General features: G+C 42.9%; 1 protein-coding gene across 1 annotated transcript in view; it reads left to right on the top strand.

Moving 5' to 3' along the window:
- Window positions 1-25,141, top strand: part of sgip1a (SH3GL interacting endocytic adaptor 1a) — a 163,438-nt gene that overhangs the window by 119,002 nt on the left and 19,295 nt on the right. The window contains exons 11-16 of the mRNA XM_067990376.1: window positions 248-333; window positions 1,483-1,575; window positions 7,500-7,574; window positions 8,495-8,953; window positions 13,968-14,092; window positions 16,281-16,436. Coding sequence (XP_067846477.1) covers window positions 248-333; window positions 1,483-1,575; window positions 7,500-7,574; window positions 8,495-8,953; window positions 13,968-14,092; window positions 16,281-16,436 — 994 coding nt within the window. The remainder of the gene's footprint in view (window positions 1-247; window positions 334-1,482; window positions 1,576-7,499; window positions 7,575-8,494; window positions 8,954-13,967; window positions 14,093-16,280; window positions 16,437-25,141) is intronic.

Genomic DNA, 25,141 nt, shown 5'->3' with positions numbered 1-25,141 from the left:
TTGGCCTTCACCTGACAACTGCCCAATGTGACACATTGCTTTAACTCATGAGTTCACGATGGGCACAGATCTCAGACCCAAAGCCTGAACATTCTTTACAGTATCACTAGAGCAGAGAAACACTGATTTAGGCTGAGCAAGGTGTTGTGATACTCGACTGTACTTACCTTCCTGTATCTCCTTCTCTAACTATTTCTTACTTATTTCTTTCTAATTTCTTTTTCTCTTCTCACTTCCCTCCCAGTAGTAAGAAGGGGCCAGAGGATACAGCGTCTCTGATCCCTCTCTTTGGCCCACCACTGGAGTCAGCTTTCGAAGGCATAAAATCAAAAGGTACTTCACACACATGCCTGTAGCAACAGTGAATACATCTGTATGTACAAATACATAACGTGATGCTGTAAAGAACATTATTGCATGTCACATCTTTTTAATGCACAGCTCTTCTTACTCCAAGATTGCCAAACACTTTCAAGGAGACAGTACAGCTTTAACCATATCATGGCACACATCTGGTTAAAGTCTGGTGTTCCTGGCTTGATAAATAATGTTGAGGTCTTCTGGCTCTGCACTGACAGATAAATCTGTACTGATCTCTGCTGAGGGTGCAAGAAAAAAAAGAGTAAAAGTGTTCAATTGCAATCATAAAAGAACTGCTTTAACTCAAGGAGAGTGTGGCTTCACAAGTAAATAACAGGCAAACTACTGAAGCTAAAGATTAATGCCTGATACTCTGTAATGTGGAACATTGATGTGAAGTGACATGCAACACTAGGATGTGGAGGTGACAAAGAGAAGCACTTTTATCTGATGTTTTCATCTTATTGGTTTCCTTTTATCATGTGCATGTGAGGTTAAAAACTAGGTTCACTCACATGAAATGGTGCACCTTAATAAATGTACTGCCCAAGATTATAGATGTTCGGTTGGGAATTGTGCGATCGTGGGAGTGCAAGATCAGAATTCCAATGAGTGGGGTTAGAAAATGAGTGTTTGTGTGGCAGCTAGTATGTTAAGTGAATGGAGGTGTAGCGGCCTCCACAAGGGCATATGTTGGTCCCCCTAGTGAGGTCCAGTCCAGGCCAGCGGCCTGGACCGCTGACAACCCCCACGATCTATTTCAAAATGTTGGACGTTGACCCCTTGCTCAGGGCACCGAAGAGATAATGGTCGTGATTGGGAGGAGCCTGGGCAGCCCTCTCCACATGGCCGGGCAGGCGCTGGAGTTTCCAGCAGGCATGGGCATGTGGGTGACAGGATGTGCCCAAGTAGCCCTCCCACTGACCCAGCAAACTCCAGCAAGGCACTGTCAGGCAAAATCCTGGTTTAACTGCTAGGATCGCAACTCAAGGAATTTTGTGGCTGCAGACTTCTGATGTAGTGTATAGTTTATGCAATCTAGTGTTTATGAAATGTACTGTTTATGCAGTGTATTTATGCCCTGTGTTAATTTTTTTGGCTGACTTTGTCCATGTCTTAAAGCTGTCATTGATCAGCCTGAGATCTGGGGGCCATTCCAAGCCGGTGATGCCGAAAAACAGTCATCTTTGCCGATACGGACATTTCCCACTGGAAGTAAGTTCACAGCAACCACATTAATTTTTTGCCACTGGATTATTAGAGTTCAGAGAACAAACATTTGACTGAATATGCAATTAAACAATTATTAACGGAAGAGTGCGTATTACTGGTGAGTGATAGACACCAATATAAGATGAGCCATCCCGAGTTACATTTATCTGAACTCTGAAGCATGTTGTTTATTATTATAATATACCTTGACTTTTTTACTGCAGTTATATATATCCAGTCCACGTTTTGTGATTGAGCTATTTTTGAGAGACCCACTGTAGTCTGATTGTTGATAGATGCCATAAACTGAGATTGACACAGGCTGTGGTAAGGGAGCTTGAGAGCTATGATCACGTAATTGATCAAGATGGTGTAATGAAGATCATGCACAATATGCCTGTGATGTTTGAACAGATGAATGATTTAAGTCCTTTATGTGCAATTATGTGATTAGATGACAAACATTTGTCCACTGGGGACAGTATAACTGCATTCCGACACAGTCAGGTGGTAGTGTTGGACCTTTTGCTCCAGCTTTGCATCGCTGACTAAACAAAAGTGCGTCCAACCGTTCCACCATAATGATATTGACAATCTTGCCACTGTGCTTGTTGGATTTTGCTGTATCCTGATGTCTTTTAACACTTGTCCTTAACAGCAGTTAATTTTAAAGAGTCTTTTTGAATGTAGGATAGATTTAAGCTCAGAATCCAAAGTAGATAACAGCAACTGCGATCAGTGATAATGCCAGGCCAGCATCCTGGTCCAGCTTTATTTCCTTTGGGTAGGATCCAAAAGAAGTGAACCTGGGCATCTCAGTCCAATATGCCATCTATCTCACGCCTTGGTTAATTACTCATTAATTTTTTTCTGCAATCATCAATATCAATCCTGTGTACATATTGTCCTGGTCCCATTTTGTTGAGGATCCTAGGTAAAGAGCCATGGTCCATACTGTAGGACAACATTGTAACAATATTTGCATAGTACACAGATTGGAGTAGAGAAATACCTGAGATCACTGTGTAGCAGCTACAGTTTGAGATCACCAAATGTATTAAAGTATTCAACAGGTTAACCCAGATAATGAGTTTTTCATTTTATTATGCCACAGCATCACAACAACTTCCAGCTGGATAGGATTTCAGGGCAGAAAGCTTTTGCCCAGAACAGGCGAGAGCATCATTTAAATATTAAAATTCACTGGTAATTTATTCAAATAACTGCAGGAACAAATTCCTAGCATTGATGTCAGAAATCTACCCACCGTGACCATGTGAAACAGGTGTTATAGCTTCCTGGCTGCTGACTGCAAGTCAACACTTAGAGAAGCTGCTATTTTTATTTTTGGAAATTGGTTTTTGAAGGCTTCAGAAGAAGGCTGCTGTTTTTTTTTTGTTAGCCTATTTAGTTCAAGTCATTTTGTTCTGACTGTGCTGCAAGTGTTGCTGCTTCCGTTTTCAGTTGGTGCAATTCATATTAGCACAATGGCTTTTCTCTATGGGAGTCCCATTATATTTAAGTTATTTGGAGGAGGAAGATTTGGAGCAACGGTTGGATGCCAGCCAGGTGAGGTTACACCAGAAACAGACAGACCACCCCACCATTACCCGTAACCCTGGTTCCACGGGCAGACGTGTACTTCCTCGAATTTTTCTGAGGAACTCTTTCTTCATAGCCTACAGTCCACAAGAGTGGCTGAGACAAAGTTGTCCCATACTCTGGATCCTGATCTCCAGCCAAACTTCTCCATAGGCACAGCAATGCCAGTGGCTGTAGAGGTTACCATAGCACTTAACTTTTATGCCATTGGGATGCCACAGGGACATTAACAATGCCAGTCAATCTGTAAAAAGAAAAAAAGACTCGCATTTATTTAGTGCCTTTCATGACCTCAGGACATCCCAAAGCACTTTACAGCCAATGAATTACTTTTTTTGAAGTGTGGTCACTGTTGTAATGTAGGAAACGCTGCAGCCAATTTGGATTCAGCCAGGTCCCACAAATAGCAATGAGATAATGACCAGATAATATGTTTTAATGATGTTGGTTGAGAGATAAATATTGGCCAGGACACCAGGGAGAGCTCCGCAGCTCTTTTTCGAAATAGTGCCTTGGGATCTTATACATTCACCTAAGAGGGCCTCAGTTTAACGTCTCATCTGAAAGACAATGATCTTTTGTGTATAGATCTGTAGTGTACAGATATATCAAGCAGGTGACAGAGCAAGCAATTTCCTCATGGATAACTGACAATAACATGAGAGGGCCTCTAATATTTCCAAGATTCCCCAAAATGCAGCAGATCATTGGTGGCACCCAAGTAACCTAACAGGCTGCTGGACCCAACAGCTATGCCTTCATAAGCTGCACAGGGTAGCACTCCGTCAAAGTTCATCCCTTCTGTGACCATCAGCACAGGATTATGCAGATGGATGCTAGTTTCCCAGGCAACAATCATCTTAAGGCAGTCCATTATATCCCCATTATTTGACCCACAAGAAAGGGTGTTAGGTTGGCGTCTCCAGAACCATGGATATCCTCTTAACCCAAGCACAGATGCAATGAGGTGCATGCAGCTACCAGAATCATTATTGAACACACCATAGGCACCATTAATGAGTGCTTCAGATACCTTGCCAGATCACGGGGCATCCTACGATATAGCTGAGCCAAAATCTCCAGAATCATCATGGTCTGCTGCTTGTTACACATCATTGCTCTTCTAAGTGGTATAATCATGAAGCATCCAAAGCCAGCACGACAACCAAGTAGGAGGAGCCAGAAGTTTCTACAGCCAAAATGCTTTAACAAGATGCTAGGCCTTCCTGTAAGCCCTGCATCTACCCATAGTATTAACAGGTCTCAGTCCATGTGTCACTACATTTCCTTTAGCTGAAAATAAAATACCAAGGATTTCCATTTCTTTCACCTGCTGAGACATTAGTGAACATCATAGAAAGAATGTGCTTTGGACAGAGTTTAACTTTAGTGCAATTTTTTTTTATTCTCTAAGAGTGATGTGTGTATCTGCCTACTGTTTATCACCGTAGTGCTTCCATTTGACAACAGTGCATCCTTCATGGCAGATGTCAGTGAGATGCCTGGGTCCTGTCTCTCTGTGAGACAGGACCCAGGCTTGGCCTGATACCATCTTTAACTGAGTCACAGGTTGGCCCAGGTGCTAGATGTACCACATCTGCTCCTTTTGGGTCTGCCTGATCTTGCACACTTTCTGCTCCATATACAGTCAGTGGATTGGGACGGCGTGAGAATACAGATGTGTTGTCCTTCTGAGAGATAGCACCTTCATCTGAGCAAACTCCAACCATGTTGCCTGCCACTGGACACTGTCTCACCAGGCCTACAGATCAGTGTGACAGCAGACTGATGGCATCGGCCAGTGCCATCAATGCTGATTTGAATGTGGATTCTCTCAACGTGGTCCCCAAGCATCTCGAAACTGGAAGAAGAGGTTTCAGCAGTGGTCTCCTCCACACAAGCCATCAGTTGTTGCAACTAGTCTGGTAAAGTATCCATGATTCTGTGATTAGCCGAACACATGAGATCCAGATCCCTGGGCTCAACGGGTAAGGGCTGGCATGAGCTGGCCTTTGAACAACTTGTTCCTGCTTTTCCTTTGCCACCACCATTGTTTCCTGCACAGCTGTGCACTGTGCATCACCTGGTTCTAATCAACAATACCTTCACTTAAGTGCCTCTTCCGCCAAATGCTCATGAGCCCAATAATGAATGCCATTATACCATTCCAACCATTGCAATCTGCTATAGTCCCAGTCAGAGCATTCATTAGAGAAACATTGACTAGGCTTAGGACCTCTGTCATTGGAGGCTGGCTGCAGATGGCCCTGGAATGGCCATTCTCTTCTCAGTTCTTTGCTTTGACCAAATGATGAACATTGTTGCAATGCCTTTCTCTTAAGCAGTCAAGAGTAACTGCATAGATTCAGTTTGTGGATGCCATAGTTACCCCTGACTTTGCAGGGTGCTTAGCATACTCTTAAATGACTCTCTGAAATGTCAGATATACAAATCATTTTGTAGGCAAGCCCTGTGAGTTCACAATTCCTGAACTCAAATGGTTATTTGACCAGTAGATTTCTGCTCCTCCACTGCCAACTACACTTCCTCCCCCTCACTGGTGCATTGACATTCATCCAGTACTCTCTTCTCTCACTCACGAGCGCGCGCACGCACGCACACACACACACACACACACACACACACACACACAGAATTTGTGTTGGTGCTTACCACTGTTGGACTGAGTGATGCAGAATGCTGTGAGATGCTGGAGACAAGTGGACATTTTCCTCTAGGGTCTCCTTCTGATGGCCAACATAGAATGAGAAGATGTATGGTAGAATGGTGGCCATTGAAACAGAGTTTACATGGCAAGGTATTATGGCCCCGATATTCCATAAACTCCTTTTGCCTGGGTGTTTGAAAGATGCTTTGCACCCAAAGTGTGCAGTGCCATCCAGGCTGCGGGACACCTGACTTTGGTGGGCTAGGTCATTAGCATTGTCTGATCACACCACTGGAGCAGACCCATCTCCTGGAAGAACCTTACACCAGGAAACAGAACGGAACGGGAAAACAGGCAAAGCTACAAGCCTCTCAAGCCTGCAGCTGTGGAACTGACAGCCAACTTCACAGATTGGTGTGGAGGCTGAAAGAGAGAGGTTCTGGCCTCACTTATCTTGCTACCTGGCCCCTCAAATCTGAGATGGGGTCAGGCACAAGGCCTAATGGCAGCTTCTTCAGGCACCTTTAAAAATGGACTCTCTTCTGTTGCACGGGAAAGTGAATTAGAAAGGCCAGGGTGTTTCTTCCCACCTCATATTCACAGCTACCCTGCTCCTGCACCTAATTTAAGCACAAGCCCAGGGCCTCTTGACTGAGAAAGTCCTGGAAGCCCCACAGCAATGTAAAAGGAGAGGAAGCCCAATGTAACAGGTGTTTGCCCCTTTTTCCTCTCCATTGCACCTGGGAACTAAACATTTCCCAGAGGCTACAGAAAGGGATATCTGGAGCCATGCATTATGCTACTGCAGTACAAAGTATGTCATTCAATGAATGAGTGTGAAGGAGGAGAAAGAAAAATAAGCAAAGGATGATACTAGCCCTGAGCTTGGAAGAAGCCTCTGATCTCTACCCCCTCCACTCCCTCAGACCCCAGAATCTGGAGCACCGTGCCCTCGTATGGAGTCATTGGATGATAGTTGCCAGCTCTCCAGGGAATGAATCTGGATCTTTTCTGGTCTGTACAACTCAGTTACACAGTGGGAAGTGCATTTACCCATTACAGTACCAGAGGAGGTGCATTTTTAATTTTTTTCTCTCTGTTTTCATTTACGCTTGTCAGCAAGTGAAATCTGGCTTTAAGTGTCAGTCTCAGCTCAGTGATTGTACTTGTGCTTCTGAGTCAGAAAGTTGTGGATTCAAACCCCACTCCCGAACTTGAACATGTAATCTAGGTTGATTCTTCAGTGTGGTTCTGAAGCAGTGTGAAATCTGCCTGTTCAGATGGATGCGAAAGATCCCATGTCACTTTATCGAAGCGAGCAGGGACTTCTATTGGTGTTCTGAGACCAAGACCACCAAAAAAAATTAATTGGTTATTCATCTGATTGCTTTGTGCAAAATTGGCTGATATGTTTGACCACAAAACAACAGTGACTAGACTTCAAAATTGGTGAAAGGTGCTATGTGATTGCAAGTTTTCTCTTTACCTGATTTCTGATGTGTTACTGATTTCCTGAGTGCCAAAATTAGTTTTTTTTCTCTAATATATCGATTGTAAGTGTGGTTATTCTTTTAATGATCTTCAAATGGTGTAAAACTCAACAAATGATGGTTTCACTTTGATTTCACTTCTTGTTTTTTGTGGATTCCCCTTCCAGCACCTCCTCCACTTCCTCCGAAAAATGTTCCAGCCACGCCACCTCGCACAGGATCACCTTCAGCAGAGGGTTCAGGTAGGGCTTTGTAGTTTAACCCTTTGTAGCACTTGGGGATAATATGGCCAGCCTGTCATTAGCCATTTACCTATTGTACAACCACTTCAGTGGAATAGCCATAAAATAAAATATTTTAAAAATGGAGAAATACCGATCTCATTATAAATGACTGGATCTTTCAACTTTTTATTTTCAGCCTTTTTTGTGCATCTCTCAGTTCACAATTTTACATAAACTATTTTCCAAATTCTATAATACTTAATCTATGTGGTTTCTTTGCTACGTCTTAAATCCTTTGTCTCAAACTTTTTTTTAAAAAAAATGTATTTTGAAGTTTTCCCCCAGTGACTCAGTCAGTAAATGTACTGCTTAGTGCAGAACTGAGCCCTGGAGACCAGCACAGTGCCAGGTTCAGTCCTTGATGTGCTGATCTCAGTCAGGGCAGTGGGAGTGCTACAAAGGATTCAGCACCCTCTAGGGAGGGTAAAAAATCTGCCAGGATTCCACTACATTATCTGGTTACCCCTGCTGGAAAGTGCATGTGTGACTGTCAGGTGAGGACATGCCTTATATGGTAGAATAACCTGCTGACACTCACTGTCTAGGCTCAGACATGAAGAATGGCCACTTGGGCAAAGTACCAGAGGGCAGCCAGCAAGGGCCAGTGCTTCCAGAAGAGGACAGGGGAAAAAATACTTCCATTTTTTTAAAAAAATGTTTCAAATCTACCTTTTTGTTAATATTGAATTTTTCAGTCTTTTAACACTGAATGTATGTTCTTGAGTTTTACTTTGTGTTTAATCTTTTGTTCTTTTGATTCCTGCCTTTTTTTACTCTTGAATTTTGAACTTAAGACCACACTAGTCTGAAAGGCACCAAGTCAGACCTTGATACAGCAACGCAGCAACCTTTACTGAATTCAGCCCATGGAACTGTAGGGAGTGACCAGGGTGAAGCAGAGCCCCAGCCTGACAAACTGTTGTCTATCAGTGACCTGGATGATATTTTTGGCCCAGTTTTATCTCCCAGATCCGGAGTCGTCCTGTCGAAGAACAAGTGGATCGATTTCTCTGATCAACCTGCCAGAGACGAGGGTTTACCAGTGGCTCTGAGTGAAAAGAGGCCTGTCTCTGCACCGCAGCCAGAGGAAGTTCAGACCGGCCTGCAATCCACTGATGTCCCTCCGAGTATTTCTGTGCCTCTCAACCACGATGAGAGTGAGAAAAAAAGTTCTGAGCAGGCATTGGTCAAGAGCGAAAAGAGCGAGTCGTCCTCCTCCCTGAAAGAGCTCGCTATGGGGCAAAAGACCACGCCCCCTCCCCCTCCACCTCCTACCTACAGGACAGTGGTATCTTCTCCAGGACCCAGTTCAGGCAGTGGCGTGTCCAGCAGCAGTGGTACGTGGTGTTTGGTTAAACACTGCACTAGCATGTCCACACTGAAGCCTGTCTGCAGCAAGAAGCCTCAATGGCGGCAACATGACTAGCTTCTTCCTGCTTCTGTCCTGTTGTATTTGTGCTGTTCCATTCTGTGCTGAGCTCTGCTATTTTGTGTTCTTTTGAAAGCAATGAGTCTGTAGTGACATTTCACCCCGCCCACCCCCAACTTTACCGTTACCCTTTGTAATGAAACTGGCCGACAGGTTCTTGTATTTACACACAGGATAATATATAGTCTGTGGTGTGTTCCGAGTCAGTAACACATCAAGGAATTAAGAAAACTGTGAGCGTCGTATTCAAGTGGTTTTATATGTATAATTTCCAAGCTTCCTTTGTTGGCCCAATTGATAAATGAACCACTGCTGAGCTGCACGAGTACTATAATTGGCCACATCCCCTCTCCCCCCCCACCTCCCCAGGCCATGGACAGGAAATATTAACCGAGGTTCCCGCTCCAAATTATTATCTAGTGACCTCCCTCCCCTACTCTTCAGCTGGGAAAATCCGCATGTGTGAATTTCAGGTGAGGTCAGGATTACGCTCAGCTGTAATGCTCCCACAGTCGGATAATTTTGTAACTCTCACTACCATAGCTCAAACACACAGCATTGCCATTTGTACGAGGTGCTATGGTTAAAAAATAAACCTTACAAAATCTGGTATTAGATTGGTTGGATTTTTATCTTTCAAACAAGCATCACATATACCAGAATACACCTGTGGTCAGTAAAATTCCCTTTTTATTCAATCCACCCACATTATTATATTGTTGATACGGTGCTAGGACAGCAGGGCTGTTGTGAAGAACTGCAAACTTTGAGTGGCACTCTCCCCTCTTTGTGTGCTGCTGCTCCTTACTGAGTTCACTGGAGGGCCAATAAGATGGAGGTTATGTTTTCTGCTGCCTCCAATGGCAGCTCTCTGGACTCACAGAGTCAAGTGCTGGATGTCATCGGAGACGCAAAGTTCACTGCTTTATAATTATAACATAATATTAATGTCACGTTGTCACTCGATTGCTGTCAGTGGAGCATTATCAATATAAATTGAACACAAGAACCACAATAAAGTTGGACTTCCCCGATGGCTTGGTGGGTAACTGCCCTACCTGCTGTGGTACTGAACCATGCTGACTGAGGAGGTCCTATGTTTGATCACTGGTCTGTGTTGAGTTTATTGATCGCAGTGAGTGAGGGGGAGTGCAACAATGTCGTCATTACCAACGCTTGTGATTTACTCATGAGTCCAGTGATTTGTAGAAGCTTTTTAAATGAACATGCTTCACGCAGGAGATTTAATGTAAATGTTCTGCATGAAGCACGAGTAAATGGTGAATGTTGACAATGCTACAATTTTCACCTCTCCAAAGAAACTTCCTGTCAGCCAATTTCCACCACCTCTCCCCAAACCTTTCTTGTTGTGTAATTCGATCAGATCTCTGCCCTGCTGACTGCACATTTTCCTTATTGGTTTATAACCATAACAAGAGTTTATGGTTATAAAGCTTTCTGTCCCAATGCTACAGCTTCCATTTTGCCTTTATTTGTTTGTATCAATCCACCAATATCAATCTCCTTTCATGAAATACTGATGACGGGGATGGAAATGAAAAAGTTTGGTCACTTGGTGAGGAATTGTATTGCCTGGTGTGGTACTGAGTCACACAGACTAGTAAATTCCAGATTGATCTGTGCTGAGTTAGCTGATCACAGATAAGTTGCTACAATTGTCTTAGGCTGGAAGGAGAAAACTCAGGTATGGTTCCCACTCCTGATTATTATCCAGTGACTCCTGCTGAAAAGGTCATGGGGGTCATTTTAACTTTGGGCAATGATGTAAAACAGGTGATACCAAATTGACTGGCCTTTATGCATCATGCATGATTTTCCCTACCATTGACTTCAATAGAAAGCAGTATCAGGCGGAGTGTACAGTGGATGGCTAATTCGAAATCGCTCGTTTTACACCATCATCCAAAGTTAAAATTATCCCCATGTGTTTGGATATTGGGCTTGACTCTCATACCCTGCACAGTTGAATAGTCTGCCAATACTTACTGTTTAACCTCACATATGAAGAACAACAAACATCAGCACTTTCAGGAGAGAAGAAAAAAAATGAAAATTAAAGAACAGAAAAGGTTTGGTCCTAAGCTGAAGCCAGCTTTAAAATTAAGGTGTAAAATAAGAGGAAAAATATTGTACTTGCTGGTAAAAAATGACAAAGTTATACCTTGCTTTAGAGTCCATATGGTGAATGTCAGCAAACTATTCAACCATGGACAGCATTATAACTGAGCCCAACTAGAGTGAATCTACCATAGGAAACCCTACAAAAATCAAACACAAAGAAATACAAAGATCTTCAGCATCCATTTCTCTTTTTGCTTTTAATTTTATTTTTAGTTATGTGATAATTGGGCTCAGTTATAATGCTGAATAGTTGAGCAGTTGAATAGTTTGCTGACACTCACCATATAGACTGGCCAATTTTGCAAGGTACCAGAGAGCTGCCAACCCCCCTGGAAATACAACCTGAGTCAGTGGAGTAGATTTTAACTCCCGCCCTCTCCCCAACTGCGTGGTGGTAGGGGGTTAAAATGGTGGGTGGGGGGGGGGGTGGGGGTTCACACTGCGTTCCGATGTGTTCCCATCCCCCCACCATCTTTACTTGCCTTGATTCAGGCAGGGGAGGGCACCCGTCCCGGCAGGTGGGAGTCTATTTTACATTGAAAAGTTGCGGCGCAATGACATCATCAGCATTTTCCGGATTCAGGAGGTCGGCACAGGGCCAACCTCATCAGCTGAACCATGGCAGGAGTCACAGAGTGGCAAGAAGAGATTAAGGGAAGTTTAAAAAAAAGTATTACTTTTCTGTGGAATCCTTGTGGGCCAGGAGGAGCAGGCATGTTTGGGTCTCCCCAGCCCTGGCCTTGTTTCTTTCTCCCAGCATCAGTTGCCAAAGCTCCTGCCCAGTGCTAACTTTATGCCGGGGGCCATTCCCTTGGGTCCCCAGCCTCCTTGGGCTCGCGACCCGATTGTTGCTCCCGCCCGTCGGTCTTGACGTATTCCCGACGATTTTGGGCGGGAGACTGTCCGGGAATAATTGAATGAGGCCCTGAATTTTAAATGGCTTGGGCCTCACGCTGAGCTCCCTGTGGGGTTTCCTTCCCGTTCCGCACTCCCACCTGCCCCGAGCCCGCCCCCAGTTAAAAGGGACCGCAGTGTCTGGGTGCAGCACCGTTTTACAGTGTCACAGAATGGTGGAATGCCCTGCCCCTGTGATTTGTTTTCCCCTCTGCTGAGTCCACAATCTCAATTATGTCACTGTTGGGAGGCCAGGTGCTTTGCCAAGCTGAAAACAGGAGGCTCAACTTTTGCTGTAGTCACACACCACATAGTGGCTTGCTTCAGGGCAGCAGGATCTGGGAGTGTCATCCGTCTCCCTCTCGCACATAGATAGTCTGTTAAATGAAGACACAGGGAAATAGAAGAAAATAATAATGAGAATGCATTACTGTCAGGAAAAAAAATAATTTTCTTCAATTCTTAAAAGTTACAGGCACTTTGATTGTTATTCCCTTTAGATGATGTCAATGATGCTCATCCTAATTTAACATTCTGCCCAAGAAAAGAAATGATTTTTTTTTTGCACGGTGGCTTTGTGTCCAATTTTTACTGGCATTCTGGAAAAGGAGCCAATCAGTGATGATATCGTGCCCTACCTGTTTTCTACCTGTAAATTATAATTCTTCCATTTTTGACATCCATATTTTAGTAGATAACTCCTTTTTGGGTTTAGCTTTGGGTGTGTCTCACTTCTTTCTGTGTGATTATATTGTCAAAAGCAGGACTTTTTTATGGCCCTTGTGTATTGGTTCACTTTCATAAAATAAACTTGTGTTTACCCATTCATATATTGTGTGGACCAAACTCTCTCTGTATTTCACAGAGGGAAATCTCATGCATTATGAATGAATGTTTAGTGTAATTGCAGCTCATTTTTAAGGGTAAATGCCCTAAATTTCTTTAATCAAGTCAAAAAAGCAGCTTGGAGCTTTATACAATGCTTATAAATGTAAATATTTCATTAGTAACTTTAGACAGGCATTTTGGAGCTCCCTGATTGCTCAATTGATAAGAGCACCACCTGTTGTTAAGCTGAACCATACAGACCAGTAGGCTCCAAGGTTCAATCCCTGGTGTGTGCCAAGTTAGCTGATCTCAGACAGAATCGTAGCAGGGCAGCGAAAAGTGGCCTCTTCACCTGCACTAGAAAAGGGGAAAATCAGCCAGGGTTCCGACTCATGATTATAGTCCAGTGGCTGCGATTTCCCCCAACCTTCTCCCTCTCCATCTCATTGCTTACTTACGCTCACTGTCCAGTCTCACACGTGAAAAGTGGCCACTATGGCCAGTGCTCGCAAGGTCTCCTTGAACTGTGCCCCAGGAGTCAGCACCTTCAGGGGAGAGTAGAGAAAATTGGAGATTTTTATTTTTTAAAAAAAGCTTTTGTACTACAAGATTTGTATTGTTGGTTAAATATGTGCCTTTAGCAAACTCTATTGGTCAAGACTTTTAGTGTTAATTAGAACAGTTATGGGTGTGTTTTATGCAACTAGCTGCAAAATATTACAAGTGCTAGTATTAATATAATAGTAACCATACACTTAAAGAAATGGCCTAACATGTATATCAACTTTTTAGGGAATACAGTGAATGTGCCCATTGACAGAATTGTTAGCAATTTGAATTGTTCCTCCTGTAATTGAAATATTAACGGAAGAATTATAAGACTAAATAATGTTTTGTGGCCCAATGCAACAGTGAGCTAAAGGTGACTGTACAAATAGATCATCCTGAATCATATTTGTCAAATCACTGTTGGAAATTCAGAAAACAAAGTAGATGAATGTTGAGTGTTTTTCCCCCTGTGATTTGCAAAATTTAAAACCATGTCTACTTATTTTTAGGTTCTTCATCTCCTGCCCGTCCAGCAACACCATCGGGCGTGACCAGTAACACTCCTCCTCCTCCACCACCTCGCCCTCAATCACGGCCTAAACTGCCTTCTGGAAAGCCTGGAGTTACTGACATGGTATGTTTTGGTGTGTTATTGTCATAGTCATTGTAATTAAAATATTACTGGAAATGTAACAAAAAGAGGATATTAAATGTCCTACTTGGATGCTGCAGAGAAAAATCCATCTCTTGTACCTGGTCTCTGTGTGGCCCAGAGTCACGCAGCCCAGTGGACTGGATGATGATGGCTTACTCAAAGCCAAAATTCTTTTTCGACAACCTCCAAAAATAGGCTGGACTGTCCATTCTTCACAGGAATGTGGTTAGAGCTACAGTCATGGCATCGGGCTGTGTATTATAATGATCCATAGTTCTTGCCCCCCCCCCCCAAAACATGCTTCATTAATGTATAATTTGTAGATTGCATTGACTCACAGCTCTGATTTTTAATCTGCAGTTGCCTCCAATCTCCTACTCACACACATTGCATTCCTGGACCACTGTTGCCTGATTAATTACTTTGAGATAATGGGGCCGAATTTGGTGTGACCCTTTTCATCAGACCGTAGGAGGGCTGCGGTGGTTCAGGCATCAGGCATGTCTATTTTTATGGGGCCAGGAGTAAATTTTGTGTGCGCTACCACTCTCTTCCCATCTGAAAACTGGGATGAAATTCGACCCATATATCTGAAAGTTTAAAATAGTACATCAAGACCAAAAAACTTCAAAAATCATTTGTATTACTAATACATTAACAACAACAAAATAGGGTATATTTTCCCATCACTATAACTGCTTGCTATGATGGTGCATGATGTATCCTAACTCGCATTAAGTCCCATTCACCCATTACCCCTGTGCTCGCTGATCTACATTGGCTCCCAGTCCAGCAACACTCATCCTTGTGATCAAATCCCTCCATGGCCTTACACCTCCTTATCTCTATAACCTCCTCCAGCCCTACAGCTCTCCGAGAACGCTGCGTTCCTCAAATTCTGTCGTCTTGTGCATCCCCGATTTTCTTCGCTCCACCATTGGCGGCCATGCCTTCAGCTGTCCAGGTCCTAAGCTTTGGAATTCTCTCCCTAAGTCTCTCTGCCTCTCTACTTTTCTCTCCTCTTTAAAACCTACCTCTTTGACCAAACTTTTGGTCACTTTTCCTAATATCTCCTACGTGGCTTGATGTCAAATTTTGTCTGATAACACTCCTGTGAAGCGCCTTGGGACGTTTTACTATGTTAAAGGCGCTATATAAATGCAAGTTGTTGTTGCTGCAGGGGCAGAAAATGCAGGGGGAGGAGGAAAACCTGTCTCAGATCCATATAGCTGGATCTGTGCTACCTTAGAACCAAATGAAAGATTTCACTGGGCCTCTTAGACCAGCCTAAAATGAGCTCAAGTTTCATTTAAATTTTACAGTGCGTAAACCCAGTCTGGTTTTCTATACGCTTAGACTAGGATGAGGCTAGGTGTGCTTTTTGCCCATCTGAAATGCGTCTAAGTGATGCTTCATGTGCAATGGAGACCGCTTTAAGGGCCTGAGGTTCTTTTTTGGCCTTTTTTTTATCCCTCAATCTTTGTATATCCATCTAATTATTTCAAACCCATTTACATTGGTAACTTCATCCATAAATGTATTATCCTTTGGAAGAAAGAGTTCCACCTGACTTCTCTTTTTACAACTAACTTCCTAATTTCTGACTTATGACCCTTAGTATTTGAACCCTTCACCACAGTGAATAATTTGCCCTGTGCACCAGATGGTCATAGGTTCATTTGATGGTCCATGCTGGGTTATCTGATTTCAGCTGGAGTGGCAGCAGGGAGGAAATTGGCCCAACTGTTCCTTAGTTAGGGTAAAAATTCAGCCAGCATTTCTGTTCCTGATTGCTCTCCAGTGATTTCCCTGCATTAGATAAAGACAAGATTGGGCTTGGATGTGATGCCCACCACACTCAAATAACCTGCAAACACTCACTGTCTTGTCTCACATATGAAGAATGCCCACTTGATGAGGCATTAGAGGGCTGCCAGCAGTGACAGAACTGCACTGCACATAAGTCAGCACCTTCAATAGAAAATAGGAGGGAAAATTTGTATAATTTCAAGCTCATTAAGAGTTTCACTGTTTGTGTCTTGCATATGCAGCTTATAAATTGTAAATGATGAATTGTTTCTTTTGAAACTCAGAGTGATGATGTGTGATCTGACCTGCAGTAAGGTGCAATTCTATAATCAGGTATTTTTTCTTTTATGTTTTACAGTCCAGGTCTTTTAGTCCTCCGATACACTCGTCTAGTCCTCCACCAGTAGCACCTTTAGCTCGAGCAGAAAGCACTTCCTCCATATCTTCGACTAACTCACTGAGTGCTGCCACCACCCCTACAGTCGGTAAAAGACTCTCCTTAACCTTTCTTTATGTGACAATAGAGCATTACAACATGCACCAAATGCTGTTGTTTGAGTTCAGGAAACTATTTTCGAAGGTTTTTGGAAACGGCTGTCTCCTTCCTTGCTGCTGCAAACGTCCAAGCTCAAAATAGACACACATATGATATGCAAACAGTTCTTAATTGCTACAAGTTAACTACACATTTGATCCCAGTCTGTCCTGAGTTAGCTGATCTCAGCTGGGTGGCATTAGGGTTGCCACAATTTGCCTGAACACCCCCGGGCTAAATGAGGGGGGTGGAATTGAGCCTGGCCTTCAACTCCTGATCGCTATCCAGTGACTTTTGCTAGAAAGTGTGTGTGTGTGTGTGTGTTGGTGAGGACAGAATCACTCTCGGCCGTGAAGCCCTCACATCGAATAGCCTGTTGATACTCATTGTTTGGGCTCACACAGAGTGGCCATTCAAAAAAGGTAGCCGAGGGCAACCATCACCAATTGTGATTCAGCACCTACAGGAGAGGTTGGCAAAAAATTGGAAGGTGGCAGTCTGCAGGTAAAGGCAAACCACCTGCTCCCAGGAAGCAAGACATCAATGGATGATATCACAAACAGCAAGAGCAAAACGCAAGCCACTTATCAACATTATCTCAACCTCAGGATTTGTTGCTGCTTCTGAACACACTCTGAAATGATTATTTTGTGTAATATATGGAAACTTACTGGTTTCTTAAATTTAAATAGAATATGCTGGTGGGGGGGAACATCATGGCAGATAGTAACAGTCGGCAGGCTTCTGTGATTACATCGTATAATTTGACGAACTGATTAGAATTTATCTTACTGAGTAATCGCTGCTACTAAATATTAGAAACTACCTCAACCACTTGGTTTAACATGCATTTAAAATCAAAATCATGTGTGTTTTGTGTTGTTAAAAGTGTAAGGGTGGTCTTGTGAGAAGGGAGCTGATTTAATTCTGTTAGATGTATTAATGCCCATACTTTCAAAGTCTTTTTAAGAGCTCATTCGAAAGCTCAGCTGGCTAAAGTAATGAGTACTTAAGTCACACAGATCAGGAAGGTCCAAGTTTTGATCCCTGGTTTGTGTTAAGTTAACTGATCTAAGCCATGCTAGCAGTAAGGGTTACTAAAAAAAAATGGCTTCAGTACTCCTGGGTTAAGAAGAGGAAATTCATTCAGGGTTCTCACACCTGCTCAATGTCCAGTGACCCCGAGGGAAGTGCATGTGTTGACATCTTTGGTGCCCTCCTATGATCAAATATACTTTCGTCACTCACCGTATGGGCTCATACTTAAAGAATGTGAGGGCAACACAGCACCTGTAGAAGCCACAACCCAGCAAGGAATCAACATCTTCAGGAGAGAAAAGTGATGGAAAAACAAAGGAGAGAAAAAATTAAATAATCTTTTCATTTTACCCACATAGACTTTGAGATTTATTCCTGCTCCTCTACATGTCACTAGACAACCCCACGGTGATATCCAGAGGGGTTTTAAAAGAAAATTCCTTCTGTTTTGCCTGTTCAGGAGGGACTGTGGCCATTCGTAGCACTGCTACCACTGTCCTTGCTGAGATCAGCTAACATAGCACAGACTGCAAATTGAACCTGGATCCCAGTATCACACCACGTTATGCAGCATTGCCATTGGGGGAGAGTTCCAATCATATTTAAGTGTTAATCCGATTTATGTGATGTTTGTAAAATGTTCGTAGATCTCATCAAAGGAATGATTTCTAACATATCTTTCCAGTGTATCTGTTCCAAAATACAACCTATGGCAGGAAAGGCAAGACGTTCCATTTTAACAATCATTTTGCAAACTTTTAAAAAATTTCCCTTGACCCTTCATCTTAATTTGCAGGAATTGATTTATGTGGGGTTTTGTGTTTCATGTTTTTTTTAAATCAAACTCCCCACTTTTGGAAGGCTCTGTGAAACACCTGCAGGGAGCAAAAGATAATTTACAATAATGGCTACTAAAGCTCAAGAGAACCTAAGTTTTTGAGAGTGATGGTGCAGCAGTGATCTGTGCATGCGCTCTGCTCATTACAGGATGAGATCAATATGAGGGAGTTTGTAATTTACAGCCAGTAAAACTGCCATGAATTCTGGTGACTGCTTTGGCCAATCCTGGATGAAACCAGATGAATTCTGTATCGCCCACTCCTTCAGTCAGCATAACGAGGCATGAAACCTTTGCCTGCTCCCTTACTGTTATACTCACGTCTTTATATTCACTCCCATGTTTTTCTCTTTTCCTATTGTGCGCCAGTACTACCTTCTAAGTCTCTTTAGTTCTAATCTGTCCTAATTCTCTGCTAATATAATTAGTTATTCTGCTGTTTCCATTCTGTTCTTCCACCCTCTCTCATTTTGCTCTGTCTTTCTATCCTCTGTGTTATTACTATTCTCATTTAGAATTCTGATGATCATAAGAATGATCTCAGTGTTGCTCTTGTACTATCACCTGGATATACCATACATGAGCTTTAATAGATTCCAGGAGTTTTCCTTGATTCTTCCTGTCTTTCCATCCTCTCAGTGTTTTACTAAATCCATGTGATTTCAATACCCTGATTACCATCATCACGAACTGTTATGCATAGAGTATACCTTGTAGGGACAAAAGACGCAATGTGAATTTATTCTTTAATTTGGGGAAATGCCTTTTTTTATCTCCACACGATTTAAATGTTATATTTAATTCAAATTGCTCTTTGTCCTAATAAGAAACTGCAAGCGTAAACCATGGCTTTAAAAGAAAAGAATCATTTATTATATACCAGACAATTACAGACCTAGAGTTAAACAATATTTGCAGTTCATATACAATTTAGAAGTGCTTTAACGACAAAAATAACCCTAACAGCAATTAGTATTAGTGTCTTTGAGCCAGGGAGAGGATTAATCAACCAGATTACTTTCCAGTGATCCGCATGTAGTGCTTGTGTGTAGTCATCAGATGATGACAGGATCAGGTTCAGCTGTGATTTTCCTCCCCTCCCCCCCCCTCCCCATAACCCACCACCACCCCCCAATGGAACAGCCTGCCAACATTTAACATATCGGCTCACACTAGAGGGCTGCCAATGTGTAAAAAACTGTACACAGCAACAGTTACCTTTTGGAAAGCAGGAAAGAAGGGGAAAAGGTTGGAAGAAAAACCCTAATAGTCAAATTAAATACTGAATTACTCTAATGCATTGTGCTCTGCCAAAAGATATCATGTTCCGAAGTCTGGTAACCTTTTCCAAAGGGTGCCTTTTAGTTTGAAATTTTATTGATATGATTTCTAAATAAACCAAGTGGAGGACAAGAATCCCAACCTTCCAACTTCCTCTACAGTCTCATTAGGAATCCACTTGGAACAACTTACAACCAGTTCTTGTTAAAGCAAATTTCAAACCTAGTAGCAAGAGATATTTTTCAATAAATAAGAACAGGTATCATCGCAAAGTTTGTATGTTAATATCACTAAATCAGTGCTTACGCAAATCATTCTATTCCGGTTAAAGTCTATTAAAGAGTTAATATCATGCAAACTGAGGAGTGTCTAAATTGGAATTGCACTAAATGTATGGGGGAGATTTTCTACTTTGATCCTGGCATATGTCAGGATACCATATTGGGCAATTGTGCACCGCAGCCAGTGATTTTGCATCCATTAAAATTAACGGATGGAAAAATTGATGGGCTGGAGATTGCGCAATTTTCTGATATGCACTCTGTGTCTGTTGGTCAAAGCAAATACTCTCCCCTTATTTCGAAGCTTTGGTTAGCCTTTCACATTGGTGCTGGAATATTTCTCAGGTGGATTATATCCTATCTCTGTAACCTCCTCCAGCCCTATAAACCCCGCCCCCCTCCCCCCCCCCCCCCCCCCGTCCCGTCCCGAGAACTCTGCATTCCTCCAAATCAGGCCTCTTGTACATTCCCAATTTCCTACACCCCATCATTGGCGGGCATACCTTCAGCTATCTAAGCCCTAAGGTCTGGAATTCACTCACTAAACCACTTCACTTCTCTCTACTCTTTTTAAGATGCTCCTTAAAACCTACCTCTGTGATCAAGCTTTCGGTCACTTGTCCTAATGTCTCTTTCTTTGGTTCGGTGTCTCATTTTTGTCTGATTACACTCCTGTGAAGCTCCTTGGGATGTTTTATGATGTTAAAGGTGCTATATAAATGCAAGTTGTTTTGACTTCAATTGTTTTTATAAAGAACAGGAAGAGGAACTTCCACCCATTGATTTACTCTACAGATGACTCATCCCAAATCCCAGGGATGGAGTCATTTAAATATTAGGGGTGGGCACCCAATGTCCATAAAATTCTAAAGCCTCCAGTCAGGAGGCAAAGAAGCACCTCGAAAACAGCAATCAATCCCAGAAAAGATGACTTCTTCACTTTAAGTCCACAACAGGACCTATGCCTGTTCTCAGCACCCTAGGTCCTGCTGAGCCCATCTGAGATGAACTGGGTGGGATTCTGGGGTAGCCCAGGCACACCCCCGGAAACTGCTACCAGGACATAGGAGAAGCAGGAAGAAGAAGGGGGGAAGCTCTGACAATGTAGCATTCCCTCAGGGCTGCACTGCCATGCCAGCAAGATTGTGTGCTCAAGTTCTGGAGTGGGGCTCGAACCCATAACCTTCTGAATCAGATGAGCCAAGGTGATACTTGGTTCATTTTAAGAGTGGTGAATATTGTCAGAGCAGCATCCTTGAGATGATCAGGATGAAGTCTGGTGCATTTTCCTCTTTTCCACAATGGTGGAGCCTGCGCCTCCGTCTCTATCTAATTTCCAGGGTCAAGGTAATTTGAATAATTTGGGCGGGCTCCAGCAGTGTTTCCACCTGTGAGGAAAAGGAAATTGCTGCGGCATTTGCCACAGTATAGCAAGGCTGGTGGTGCTAGCAGAAGTAATAAGAATTATTTAAACTAAATTATTTCAAATCCTTTGTCTTACCTAGGTGATTGATTTCACTAGGTAAGGGGCCATTTAACTTTTAAATCCCCTCTCTATGGCCCATAGTAAATCTGGATCACAGAACTGCATGGCATTCCTTGCACCCAGTGTTGCTTTGGCACAAAATGACAGAAAATATGTCATATGGTGTATTTCCATTATTTTCATCTAATTACAATACACCTGTCCATATTTGGGTGAGAAATCCCAGAAGTGGTGTTGGGTGCTGGGGAACCAGTAGAACAGCGTTCCTCTTCTGCCTGGATTACATCAGTTTAATGGCATTAATTAAGAGGAAACTCGGCCCAATACATCAGCTGATGTCCCTCTTGAAGTCAATGACTTTGATTGCAACATAAAAGTAATCCATTGGTTCTAAAGTTGTTTGGAACATCCTGAGGATATGAAAAGCATCAATTAAAAATAAGTTATTTCTTTCTTGCATCCATATACTTCTGATTATTAGATGCCTTCCTAAACTAAAATTTGAAATTATTCTCAGGTAGCATGATCTTTAATGTAAGCCTGATGCAAGACTGAACTTTAAGGTAAAAGATCTTGATCATTTGAGATTGATTGGCCAAAGTATCACCACACAATGGTACAAAGGAACAGGAGTAGGCCAATCAGCTCCTCATCGAGATTGTGGCTGATCTGTATCCGAGCTCCAATTACCCACCTTGGCTCCATATCCCTTAATACCCTTGGTCCTGCTTTATTGTGCAGTATACCTAGAAATTCCTGCCAATGACTTTGCTGGCTGGAACTGGCTGAGTGGGAGCTGAAAAATTGCAAGTTAACATTCATTAATTCTGCAAATAGCGCAAAATTATTAACTACACTGAGCATTCTTGAGAGATTGTACGAAAGCTTCATTACAAGGTAGGTTTTATGCAAATGAGGGTAATTACAAGGTAGGTTTTATGCAAATGAGGGTATAATAAGCCACCCTGTGATTTTCCCATTTTCTCGCCCAGCTCCCAATGCTCACTCATTTCCAATGTCCATTAAAGACCAACAAGATTATCGCCTGTCAGGAACAGATTGTTTAAAGCTACACTGTTAATTTATTTCTCTGCCTTTTAGTTGTGAGCTATGGGGAATGTTTTCAGTGCTCCTCTTTCACAGGATGAAGAACAATAAAGAAGGTCTTCTAGGGAGATGAGATTATCCCAGAGGCAGACTGAATATACCAACCATTATGCCACCAACCATATCTACTTAGACAGAGAAATATTGCCTCCCCTGACTCAGGTTCAGCAGGCAGCCACTTTCAGAGCTGTGCCATCTGTTGCAATGAGACCTGTAACCAACCTCCACTGTAGGAACAGCAATGCCAGGGGCAGTCAAAATCACCACCTTCAACTTTTATGCCTCCACTGCTTTCCAGCTGGCACAGAAGACATTTACAATATCAGTCCATTTGCCCAGTAAATAGTTACAGCAGAATGACACAGTTCCTCAATTTCATCACACTACAAAAGTTGCCAAAACACAGGAGGTCATTGATGGCGCCATGTAGTCATTCAGGCCCTGGGCTCGATGAAATGGTCTACAAGAATAAAAAATGATTTGACTCTAACAGTATGCAGTCAGTCAGGTGACAATGCAAATAAATGGCAGCTTCCCAGGCAGCCACCACAATGCTTTCCTTTTAAAACAATCATCTGTAACAGGTTTATTTGAAGGCAAAGGCAGCCTGCAAGGACAGCTCCTCAGAGACCAAGGCTACCCTCTTCAACCATGACTAATGACACCTTTGCTTCAGCAATAGATAGAAGCAGGGTATAGAAACAACGAGACCCATGATGCTACCAGGATCATAATAGAGCATACCATAGAGCACTTGAAGCAGCAGCACACATGACTTGAAAGATCAGTGAGCACCTTGCAGAACTGCCCCACTAGAGTCTCCAAGATCACCAATTTCATCTACTGGATGCTCCACCATTTTGTAATGCAAAGAGGCCTAACCATGGCGAAGGAGAAGGCCAATCTGCAATCAGGGCCAGAGCAAGTTGCAGGCACTGACCAAGAAGATGATGTTACAGAAACACCAATGCAACCAGGAAGCCTGTTGCATCAGGTGCTCATCTAAAAGACGTTCAAGCAAGTGTCTTGAGTTCCCCTTTAACGAACCCTTGCTGTTCAAATAGCACCAAGAAAGAGGCTCCAAGTGCCTTCTGCAACACTGTGCTTTGCACTTCCTCAACTGCCATCAATGCCTAGCATTTGCTGTGCTTCTGTTTTATACTCCACAATAAGAATGAAACTCTGGACAAAGTTCGAATAAATTGCTACAAATTTATTCACCTATTATGTATGTCAGTGATGTTACATGTCTTTTCCCATGATGCTTCCCCTTAGTATGTACCTGTGTGACTTTTAATTCCTATCCTGAGACTTCTAAGTGATTCCCCAACAGGAGTAAGTGTAGTGGCTGGTTTCAGGTTTTAGTGGGAACTGTTCCTTGTGGTGGTGCCTCAGAGGGCCCTGAAACTGATGCAGACACGGCCACCAGTACTGTGGCTGGCTGATTCTGTCCATTTTCTGGTATATCTATTGTCGCTTGCACAGGGATGCAGCGTGGGCTAAGTGTGGCATTGCTTTTAAAGACAGAACCCTGTGCCTTCTCCAGGAAAGCCCCTGCAGCTTGATACTCCCTCAGGATGTCCACAGATCTATGTGGAAGCGAACCCTTGCACAGTGTTGAGGTCTGTGAGTCCATGTCTCAAGGATTTCTCAATCCAATCCCTGCAACATGTCTAAAAATTGGACAAGGGAGCTTGCTGTAGCTTGGAGCCTGAGATCTACGTAGGAGCAGGGTGAATATTCATGAGAGATTGGCTACGCTTAGGACCTGGGGACTCCACTGCAGATGCCAGATGCTTCATGGTAGATTGCAGTCCTCAGCGACTCCTTCCTGCACAGATGAGGCTAACGTATTGCTCCATATTAATAGAGAGACTTTACAGGCTGTTTCTGCACATGTTCAAGTTAGTCCTTTAGATGTTCCTGCTCATGCAGCAATCTCTCTTTATAAGCAGGTCCAATGAGGCCCAAATCTCTAGACACTGCAGTTGAGAAAGAAACTGAATTGGACCTCCAGCCAGCAGGTACCTGCTCATTTATTGTCATCAAAACTTGCTCCTCCTCGTGCATGCACTGTGACTCATCCCGTGCTACCTCCTCCAGCTCATGACGCAAATATTCTGAGGTAGGTGTAGCTGTGCTGGCTCGTGCAGCAGCTGGTGAGAATGACAGAGTGCTGTGAAGTGCCCTTTAATACCTTTTGTCCTGAGGGGGACCACAATTTCACGTTGTTCCTTTCCTGTTACGGAATATACAGGAAAATGTCTCTCTTCTTCATCCGTATTACTTTGTGGTACAATTTTTGCCTCGGGTTCCCCCTTGGAATCATGTAATGGATGCTGGACTTTTTGTATTTTCTTCTGTTGATTCCTCACAGCGCTATGATATGATTTGGAGCCACCTTTTCTTCTCCCTGCCTCCAATTGAGCAACACCTACCAGCATCCAGCAATACATCAGGCTAAATGACCAGATTCCATGCATTTCTGACATTTGACCTTCTGCACGTGTTCCTGATACCGTTGCCAAATAAAACAGCACCTCCATTGTCCCCAATTGTATATAAAAGTCCATAAATAAAATAGCATTTCTCCCAACTGCTTTAATCTGCCTCCTACCAAAAGAACTGTCAGGTGATAGCTTTTATTAACATT

This window comes from Heptranchias perlo, chromosome 9 (assembly GCF_035084215.1).
Source record: "Heptranchias perlo isolate sHepPer1 chromosome 9, sHepPer1.hap1, whole genome shotgun sequence".
Lineage (NCBI taxonomy): Eukaryota > Metazoa > Chordata > Chondrichthyes > Hexanchiformes > Hexanchidae > Heptranchias > Heptranchias perlo.
The sequence above is the reverse complement of the archived record's forward strand: the minus strand, read 5'-3'. Positions and strand labels throughout refer to the sequence as shown.